We start from the raw sequence: 10,741 nt of genomic DNA on the forward strand, positions 1-10,741 counted from the left end.
GTTAAAAAGCAGTAATGAAACACATCTGAGATTGCACTTGTGACAATATGATATACAGTAACTTGAAAACTACAAGATTCTGATGCTTCAACTTCTAATAGGTTAATTGGTGGTATTTTATTTGGGCAAAGGACCAGGGAACAATGTTACTCTTGTGGGGAATCTGATACCAAACCGCTTTGCTTGGCTGGAAATCCCATAGACTAATATTGTCTGTAAAAGTTGCCTCATACACACTGACTCAATACAAATGCTCGCCAAGAAGATCATTATTTATCCTCCTACATAATTTCATATATGTGCGATATAGAAAAATAACAAACCATCTAACTGACAGTAGAATAGCCTTCATCTGAGGAAACATATACAGTTTACAATGTACAGAAGCTGAAACATGAAATGGTTCACTCTTGCCCAGAACTCCATAATGGCTGGCATAATTCAAACCCCCAGGAGAGGCCTGGAGAAGCAAAACAGGCGGAGAAAACATTAGACAGGGTAATCCATTTATTTCTTGATATTAAATTATTACATAAAATCTCGTCATTTCATAGCACTGTCAGCTGGGCCCCAGGGGGGACTCAAGCCAAGGAGTGCTCTTTCCTGTCTGTATTTAGTAAGTTTGTCTCAGAGCCTGACGTGCTCTCCAACCTGGAGAAAACCAATATCTCAGAGCACCACTGGGATTCTACTATTTTGGTTGGACAATAAATTATATCAGTCCCTTAAAAAGAGCCAATCTTTGTCAAATTAGATCAAGATTCTACAACAGCAAGGTCCTCAATCCATTTAACTGAATGTGAGGCCTAGTATAAAGTGGTTGTTGTGTAAATAAGTCAATGTATATTTCCTGTTCAAGTAAACACATTTGAGAGAGAGTGGACCAAGATTCTGGCATATGTCATCAGAGCCACAGAGCTAACACAGACTTAGAACACTTTTTCCCTGCCTCTTCAACTTGGCCAAGAAGTGGGAGAGTTCCATCTGTAAATGCCAGGTTAAATCACAGCCATCCCATTGTTCCCTGCTGTTGGTGTCTGGAAATAAACAAGTATATAAACAAGCTTTCTCCCCAAACATGTGATATCAAATAATAACTATTGCGTTCTGATTTAATTATTATTTTATTGACCTTCTGATCCCTTGTTGCTTTCTGCTTGGACTAACTCAGTCCACACACAGGTCTTGAATGAATAGTGTTTTTGTCCTAAAACAGTAATCTGGCCATCATTCAATCATGTCCTGCTAAAATGTACAATGTTTTCGTTCCCAAAAGACATCCATTTGTCAGAGACATACACATGCCCTCCTAATGCACTACCTTCTGTAACATTTGCTGTTGATCAAATACTCTTCCTATTAGATTTCCACAGTCTTAAAGAAAAAGGTGGGCCTTTGAGACACAAAAAAGACTACAATTGAGTTTTTGTTTTTTGTTACTGCAATGTTGAAAGGAGCGTGCAAGTATGTCATTGTAGCATTTTATTGTACCTTTTACACCTGCTGTATCCTGTGCATAAAATAAATAAACTCTGATTTAGGTAAATGTAATTCCATCTAAATATTTTATATGTGGTTTGTTTTATTGCCAAAAGTAGCTTCTCACACTCTTGGCCTCCCTCAGGAGAAATACGTCATAAGCAACAAGGCTGAGGTAGAGAGGTGAGGTGAGAGACCTACAGGGAGTGTGAGTGTGAAAGGCAACCGTTTACTTCCAAGGGAACATCCAAGGTCTGAATATTTTCCAGGTATGTCACTGCAACAGTCATTAGAAATTGTAGTTAGCCCTTTGTTTGGTTTATGTTCTGGAAGGATGAGGCTACCCCATTTCACTGGACCTCTGTTTAACTGTAATTTGTTCATTAGCTGTTACATTAAGGCCTATATTAATTCTCCCATAAGGGAACCGATATCAATATCATCAGCGTCCACCTGTTTTTCTAGAACAAGGATTTGATTAAGATCTTGGGCCTTATATAATATCAGGAGTTATTGCCATGGACTGAGTCATCTGTTCAGGGAGTCAATCAACTGCCAGTGAATGGCAAGGGAGATAGTACCCAATATTCACCCCCATTAATGATGACAGCTTACAGTCATTGTGGCCCCAGTTCCACTGGGAGAGGGTACTGGTGTACAAGCATTCTCATTCTACAGCTGGTAAAAACACATCCAGGCACACAAAACAAGCTCAGAGCAATGACAAGTCAGCCTTGTCAGCACACTCCTTAGAGCTATGGTCTGCTGGTTACTGAAATTGCACCAGCCTGAAATATTTATTTCACCTCGCACATGTAAATACCATTACAAATTTCGTATGACTTTACTTTTACCTCGCACATGTAAATACCATGACATATTTTATATGACTTTACTTTTAAAAGTTTGAATATCCTTTGAATGTGCTAGATATAACAGTTGTAATTGTTGGAGAAACTAGAGAGGAGAAAAGCTGAGCTGCTAGAATCTAACTCCTGAATACATATTAGATTAACACACAGTTATGTCCACAAAAACATCATGTGATAGCCATTTTGGCAGACATGCAAGACCAGTCTGAACCAGATAACTCTAATCTAAATAATCAGAATAAAGTGTAACCTTTCTACAATTGAACTGGAGGAGCAATTCCATTTTTTTTTTTAAATGTTAGAACATTCCATGATTGGTCAAGTCTAAATATGAAATTCTTGTGATGTGAAAGGGCTGCATAAAGCTGTCATGTGGTCTCAATGAATCTGATAGGAACCTGATCAAGCTGTTTTACAGCAAAGGGCAAAGACTTATAAAACTTATTGGAATTGTTAATAACCCCATTATCTCATCTCCTAAATTCATTAAGGGATGTAACTATTACATGGCATGCAAAATCATGATTTCATACACAATGTTCTGATTTACTATAGCAAGAAAGTAGGCTAATGGAAATATTGAATGGATATTTGCTGGAAAAAAAGTGAAATAGCATATACACTGAGTGTACAAAACATTAAGAACACCTGCTCTTCCATGACAGACGGACCAGGTGTATCCACGTGAAAGCTATGATCCCTTATTGATGTCACTTATTAAATCCACTTCAAATCTGTGTAGATGAAGGGGAGGAGACAGGTTAAATAAGGATGTTTAAGCCTTGAGATATGGATTGTGTATGTGTGCCATTCAGATGGTGAATGGGCAAGACAAAATATATAGTGCCTTTGAATGGGGTATGGTAGTAGGTGCCAGGCGCACCGGTTTGAGTGTGTCAAGAACTGCAAAAAGGCTGGGTTTTTCACAGTCAACAGTTCCAGTGTGTATCAAGAATGGTCCACCACCGAAAGGACATCCAGCCAACTTGACATAACTGTGGGAAGCATTTGAGTCAACATGGGCCACCATCCCTGAGGAACACTTTCAACATCTTGAGGAGTCTATGCCGCGATGAATTGAGGCTGTTCTGAGGGCAAAAGGGGGAGCTCAATATTAGGAAGGTGTTACCAATGTTGTTTTTTTTACACTCAGTGTATACTGCTCGGTCTTTTATATACAGTGTAGATGCTCTAGAGATTGGGTAAATCAATTCTCAATCAAAGAGAAGAATCACACAGCAAGCATTCCCGAATCAGATAATGGCATGGAAAATGTATTTTTTTATGTTGCATTCCACTTTCTAAATGATGTCTAGATTCTCAATGTAACCTTTTACAAGAACAGCTCAGTTGTTTCTCTAACTTCCCTATTTCTTCACAGTATTTAGCAAGTGGTTAGGCCATCTGCAAGACACAGCTGTATGGCCTGACACAGTGGCCCATTTCAAATACTTATAACATGTCTCCTTCTTCCTTTTCTTGAGGTAATCACTTTGGAAAGGACTAAACAAGTACAGTACTTGTTTCAGTTTGGGTAAAATCCAGTTGAATGAAATGAAAACTAAACTTCAAATGGAACTTCATCACAAAATCCCGAAGGCCTTTGTTCCTCAAACGTTATTAGGACTTCCACAGACATACATTAAGAAAATAATCCAGTGATTCTAAGAAGGGAAGTTATCTGTTATTAAAACCATCTGACCCAAGCCTGTACATAATTTAGAAAATGGTACACACAAACACTGGGAGGAACCTCCGGCTGGCATTTAACCCATAACTTCCTGTTTCAAAGTGACAGGCCACCCACCAGAGGTGGCTAAATAAACCTTCAGAAAAGAGAATGGCACACTGTCACACCCCTCATTCAGTCCCTCAGGCAGATAGTCCCAACATACCACCCCTAATTTAAGATCACTCACTGGTCAAGGGAAATTAATTTCAAGATAAATTAAATTCTGATAAAGCATTCAAAAGTAAATTGTGCATGTTGAACATATTGCAAGACACATAATTATTGCAACAACACCTCAACACCTGTTGAGCAAAGCAAGATTAAAAGACATAACATAAAATGAACACTGATGTCAGAGCTTCAGTCACGATTTCACACCCTTTCTAAATATATTCATCCCAATTCAGTCATTTCCATCCAATTTTCCCAACTGGTAAAGCTTGGTAAGGAACAGGTATTCATACCCACCAATCACAGAAGCAGAAGGTGACATCATCTATTGCTTAACTTCAAGGGACTATGTTAAAACTCTCTTCCTTTCAGAACATAAAGCGTATTAGACATGGGAGCGTAACAATTGTATAACAGATTTCTATTTAGATCTATAGTCATATTTCTATTTTGATCAACCGTATTATTCAACACTAATGGCCATTGGCTGGCGTAGACTTAGATAGACTCAATGTTCACTTTATTACATTTCAACATTTATATGCACATCAATTATTGTAAAATTAATAGGTTCTTTCAGTTCCTGCTCCTCCTGCCTCCAGTCCGGCGATTGGAGGGTTCATCATCAGGGGTGTCCATATGTACTGTACGGCCCCGGCCCTTAGCCTGTGGGACACAGTACAAAAGTTGGCAATCTTCTAATACTTCTATTTGTCCAAATAATTGGTGGAGTGTACACACACACACACACACACACACACACACACACACACACACACACACACACACACACACACACACACACACACACACACACACACACACACACACACACACACACACACACACACACACTCACGGTTTGTGTGGGTTGGGTCTGAGAGGGCGCCTCCGTGGCTCTGCGGTCCTCCTGAGAGCGGAGCTGTCTGAGACGAGCCCTCTCCAGGCTGTCAGTCTGAGTCTGCAGGGTCTCTGATACACATACAAACAGGAACAACATATGTACACGCACTAAGACAATGGCTAAACAAATCAATCCTCCAGAAGACACACATGAAATACTTTATGTGAATGCACACACATAATTGACAAGCAGAGTTTATTGTTACCCAGAAGTGCAGGGTCTGGGTTGGCCACTAAGGGGGTGATGGAAATATAGGCTCCATCCTTTGGGTTTCCTGATAAGATAAACATAAACTTCTAAACAAAGAAGAGCCATGTATAGAAACTCCTTTTTGGTAACTAGGAATAGTTTCATAGAGGCCTTGTCCACTCCATTGGTTCTACTTCTATTATGTATAGAACTCACGATTAACAATGCAGAATGTGAGGGAGCAGCGGGGAGGAAGTAGTCGGCTGGCACACTCCTGAGGCTGCTGGGACAGAAAGAGAAGCTTCAGAGCCCCACGGTCATCACACAGATCCACCAGCTCTGAAAAAAGTGCACACACACAAACACACACACACATTTAAGACAAATCTATCCGTATGTAGAGAAAGAGCCAAAACTGGTTGAATATATAGCATAACACAAAGATGGCTGATGAGGGGTAGAGCCAGAGTGCAGGATTTACTACTGATAGCCTTGCGGTAGTCAAACCCCCTCATCAGCAAGCCCCATTAATCTCAGTGCTAATGAGAGTGGTAATGATAGATAGCTTCATTAGTGCACGAGGCTTGCTCTGGGCTTAGCGGCAACACAGTGGTAAGTGTGGCAGGACCCAGCAGGTGTAAGCAGACACCCTTCGAGTTGAGCAGTGTGAAATATTTAACACCAGCCGGTGAACCCCCACTACCATGCCTCTGCCCCCCCCCCAACCAAATCCCTGACTCTCACATCAGCGCTCTCCATCCACATTCCCTGCTTTAGTTACAGCAGTGACACTAAATTTAGGATAGACTCAAGACCCCCCTAGTCTGTAAAAGACGATAGGCACAGCAGCATTTCAATCAGGAAGCTGTCATCATCATTAAGGCCCTCCATCCATCCCACCCTTCCTGATGACCCCCCCCCCCCGAACTCCCACCTGTCTCCGGCAGGCCCATCTTAGCTCTTATGTACTGCAGCAGGAGAACCACGGGGCAGTTGGTGTTGGCCAGAAACTGCTCATTGTCTGCGAGGAGATAGGATGAGAATAAAGAAATTGTGTGAAATACAGTTTCTAACACTGCAAACATCAAATGTGTCACTAGCGGAATGCATTTTATGACTTTGGCCTTACCTCCATGTTTAATACAGATGAACATCACTCAGGAAGCTGAGGAACCGGAGTCCCTTGCGATAATGAGAAGCCTAAAGTCACGAAAGCTTTTTGAGAAACATTCCATGGATTGGAATCATTGGATACATGGTTATGAAGTCATAATAGGAATTGTGATTTCACAGGAGTGCTCTCTTCTCTTGTTGGCTTCACAACTTTGATCCTATGATTTTGGAGACTGCTTTCTCCATCTGTGTTCATCTCCATCTGAACAGGATGTGGTGTTTGTTTTCACGTCAGAGTGCAACCCCACTGCTGTCTATGCCAGCCTTATTACAGTGTGATGACCAGTGTCATGAGGAGTGAAGGAGAAGCTTAATTACACTTCAGACAACAACAACAGTATAATCGAGACAACACCAAATATGAACAGCACACCAAACAGCACATCAAATTATACATATTTTTTAAGTTGTTCTGTTCATAACAAATCATAGAGATGAGAGTTACAATATACTGTATCTACATCCGTGAGTCTTTCCTATCATTTCAAGTTGGAAACATACCCCATCCACCATTAAAAAGTCAGCATCTAATGCCTAATCAGCCTGTCTTCAACTAGATGAAATAGAACATGGCCAGACCTTTCAACAGACTCTTAATATTAAAGTCTTGCACAGGCTGATGTCACATTCTGGCGTTTGCTCTGCATGCTGATAGGAGAACCTAGAAGCCGGGCACATGGGGCCCAGGCTTCCCTCTGTCCAACCCCACCGCCAGTTCATCTCAAAGACGAGGAGAGTTTCAGAGTGCAAACATCTCCAGAGACCATAAAAGAACACAGAGTCGACCTCAGATATTTCCCTGCGCTGGAATCATTGAACACCAAGGGCCTTGTCCAGGAAATTGGCAAAATTATTTGGTTGTCTAGGTAAGAAGGGTGAGAGAACCGAAAGGTCCATCGTCCTCAAGGTCTCAGTGAGATTGCTGTGAAATTTGAGACAAAATTAGATTTATAAGTTGACCCAATGAATTTCAATCAGTTTGACAACTCTGGGACTTCATTAGCAGAAATGTACAATATGTTAGATTGACAAAGTGTGAGTCCTCATGATTAAGTTGTACATGAGGATTTACACTGACCTGGCAGTGAAGTACAGTAGGTAGGTGTGAGTCTTGGTGTAGCTGTTTGGCCAGCTCTAGCTGGTGAATGTCCATAGGTTTGTCATTGAACACCACTAACAGTGGCTTGCCTGCACCAAGGGTCTCCGGACAACTACCTGCCCCCGAGAATACAAGAAGAGGCATTTCATTGTTATAAATTATCATAAATTATCAACATTAAAGACCAGCAAAATGGTTTGGTAGTTTAGCTTTTTTATTTCTTCGGACATTGTACACACCAGCATGGCTGATAACCAGGTTGGCACATTTGACATCTTCAGCGGTGGAATCCTTGAATTTAAAGGCCTCTAACGTGAGCTTATGACAGCTGTCTGAATCTGGGAAGATGGAGCTTTGTCCAACCTGCAGGAGCAAATGTTGAACACCTTCAAGAAGGATAAGGAAACGTTACTATAAATAGAACAATGAAAAGGTATGGCACATCTACGCCAGCAGCATACCACCCTGCATACCACTGCTGGCTTGCTTCTGAAGCTAAGCAGGGTTGGTCCTGGTCAGTCCCTGGATGGGAGACCAGATGCTGCTGGAAGTGGTGTTGGAGGGCCAGTAGGAGGCACTCTTTCCTCTGGTCTAAAAAAAAAATATCCCAATGCCCCAGGGTAGTGATTGGGGACACTGCCCTGTGTAGGGTGCCGTCTTTCGGATGGGACGTTAAACGGGTGTCCTGACTCTCTGAGGTCATTAAAGATCCCATGGCACTTATCGTAAGAGTAGGTGTGTTAACCCTGGTGTCCTGGATAAATTCCCAATCTGGCCCTCAAACCATCATGGTCACCTAATAATCCCCAGTTTACAATTGGCTCATTCATCCTCCTCCTCTCCCCTGTAACTATGCCCCAGGTCGTTGCTGCAAATGAGAACGTGTTCTCAGTCAACTTACCTGGTAAAATAAAAATAAATAAAAAAATCTACACAACTTATCCTTGTCTAGTTTTTGAGGCAGGCTGGCTAGCTAGAGCTCATGAACCCAAGTTGGGTATACCTAGTTTACAGCCGGCCCTCCCTTGGGTTCTCAGCTGATGTTACTGATCACAGCTGGCTCCCAAGTGAACTTCAAACCCGATGCTATGTTTAATGCCAAAGCTCTGTCTAGACAGAAATACTCCTAATTTGCAATACAGTTTTGCAAACCTTTGGAACTTAACTTTCATATAAGCGTGAAATCATTTTTAAAATACAAAAGATACACTTACTTGCATCCGGCTGTTTTCACACGCCGCTAAGACACATCCTCTTACGTTGCACTCGCATTTCCACTGGACCATTCCATCCCACATTTCCTGTGTTTCTCAAAATACAACTGGGTGCAACTTTCCTAAACTGCTTACAGTAAGTATCTTTTGTATTTGAACAAGTATTTCTCGCTTATATTAAAGTTAAATTACAATTGTTTCCTAAACTGTATCGCGTGCAGAGTAGAGTGCATTTGTGTTTAGTCAGAGCATTAGAGCCAGTGGTGTAAAGTACTTAAGTAAAAATACTTTAAAGTACTAATTAAGTAGTTGTTTGGGGTATCTGTACTTTACTTGACTATATTTTTGACAACTTTTACTTCACTACAATCCTAAAGAAAACAATGTACTTTTTACTACATACATTTTCCCTGACACCTGAAATTACTCGTTACATTTTGAATGCTTAGCAGGACAGGACAATTTTTTAATTCATTCAATTATCAAGAGAACATCCCTGGTCATCCCTACTACCTCTGATCTGGTCGAACTCACTAAACACAAATGCTTCGTTTGTAAATGATGTCTGATTGCTGAAGTGTGCCCCTGGCTATTTGTAAAAACAAATGTAACAAGAAAATGATGCCATCTGGTTCGCTTAATATAAGCAATTTCAAATGAGTTCTACTTTTACAACTTAAATATATATTTGCAATTACATTTACTTTTGATATTTAAGTATATTTAACACATTTTCTATAAAGGTATCTTTACTTTTACTAATTTATGACAATTGGGTACTTGGCCGTAGTATATCAAACCATATAGCACGGGTATGACAAAACATTTATTTTTACTGCTCTAATTACTTTGGTAACCAGTTTATAATAGCAATAAGGTACCTCAGGGGTTTCTGATATATGGCCAATATACCACGGTTAAGGGCTGTATCCTGGTACTCCACGTTGCGTCGTGTTGTAGAGGAGCACTTAGCTGTAGTATATTGGCCATATACCACACCACCTCGGGCCTTATTGCTTAAATAACATTTACCGTCTATGGGCTAGCTTATGTAGCCATTTTCACAGATCATACTCACTTGAACAGCTTCAGGGGAAGTAACACGTTCAATTAGGTCATCAAATCTCGTTGTTCCTACAGTAACAAATACCCTCTTCATGGTTACGCATGTAACTAATGTTATCAAATGTTACAGTACTTGTACCAAAATGTATCGATTGTTTGTTTGTTTACATCTGTCAGTAGCCTGACGTCACGTTCGTATGTTTTATTTACACAAAAGAATACATCACTCTGCCACCTAAAGGAGATTTAGAGATTTACCTGCTGCCTCGACATTTTCTCCGCCGAATAAGAAATGTGGTATTATTGAAATACTGTAGAAACAGTGGTAGTATCCCTGACAATTTAGAAAACTACACTAGTGATGTGAAAATACTTAAATCGGTTAGACACCTCAAACGCTGAAGAATCTACTATGATGAACATCTGCTTTAAAATAAGATAATGCTGCCCCCTCGTGGATGATTGTGTGACAGTACTTGGCCTTACTGTGTGTAGCACACATCACGTTGCAGATAGAAATACAGTATATTATAGAGCTGACACTATTCTTTCTACACGATAGAAAATCATAACTGTCCTACACCATATTCTATCCGAATATTGAGCAAAGTAAAAGTAAGTAGCCTTGTCTCAGCCAAAATGGCCCAACCTTAAGGCCACTTGAGTTGGTTAATCTGAATATTAAACCAAGTTTCACATTTTAATGTCACGTGCACAAAGTACAGTGAAATGCCTTTCTTGAAAGCTCTAAACCCAACGATGTAGTAATCAATAACAATGTAATACTAAAAATAACATTACGTAGAACAAAAACACAATGAATACAAATAAGAACATGAGGAA

The 10,741-nt window shown here is 40.4% G+C and overlaps 1 protein-coding gene across 9 annotated transcripts; it reads right to left on the reverse strand.

The window, feature by feature from the left end:
- Nucleotides 1-1,105: 1,105 nt before the first annotated feature.
- On the reverse strand, nucleotides 1,106-10,467 carry c6hxorf65 (chromosome 6 CXorf65 homolog). Of its 9 annotated transcripts, none has more exons than XM_055926993.1 (10): nucleotides 10,157-10,449; nucleotides 9,912-9,967; nucleotides 7,859-8,005; nucleotides 7,599-7,735; nucleotides 6,477-6,547; nucleotides 6,282-6,368; nucleotides 5,564-5,686; nucleotides 5,364-5,432; nucleotides 5,114-5,226; nucleotides 1,106-4,920 (listed from the first exon to the last, which is right to left on the reverse strand). In XM_055926993.1, the coding sequence occupies exons 5-10, from the start codon at nucleotides 6,499-6,501 to the stop codon at nucleotides 4,831-4,833; spliced, it is 507 nt and encodes a 168-aa protein (XP_055782968.1). In that variant the 5' UTR covers nucleotides 6,502-6,547; nucleotides 7,599-7,735; nucleotides 7,859-8,005; nucleotides 9,912-9,967; nucleotides 10,157-10,449; the 3' UTR covers nucleotides 1,106-4,830. The 9 variants fall into 9 exon arrangements, with proteins under 9 accessions (XP_055782968.1, XP_055782967.1, XP_055782965.1 ...); XM_055926992.1 differs by having other exon boundaries at nucleotides 6,477-7,442; nucleotides 10,157-10,447; XM_055926990.1 differs by having other exon boundaries at nucleotides 6,282-6,547; nucleotides 10,157-10,467.
- Between the last annotated feature and the right edge of the window lie 274 nt (nucleotides 10,468-10,741).

Source organism: Salvelinus fontinalis, chromosome 6, assembly GCF_029448725.1.
Source record: "Salvelinus fontinalis isolate EN_2023a chromosome 6, ASM2944872v1, whole genome shotgun sequence".
In the NCBI taxonomy this organism is placed as follows: Eukaryota; Metazoa; Chordata; class Actinopteri; order Salmoniformes; family Salmonidae; genus Salvelinus; species Salvelinus fontinalis.

Bases quoted from the DNA above. Each gene is read 5' to 3' on its own strand.
- c6hxorf65 (XM_055926990.1), bottom strand. From the start codon at position 6,501: ATGTTCATCTGTATTAAACATGGAGGTAAGGCCAAAGTCATAAAATGC. The intron at 5,687-6,281 runs GTGGGAGTTCGG...CACTTTTTTCAG, and splicing joins GATGGGCCTGCCGGAGACAG to AGCTGGTGGATCTGTGTGAT. The intron at 5,227-5,363 runs GTAACAATAAAC...TATGTGTATCAG, and splicing joins CCCAGACCCTGCACTTCTGG to AGACCCTGCAGACTCAGACT.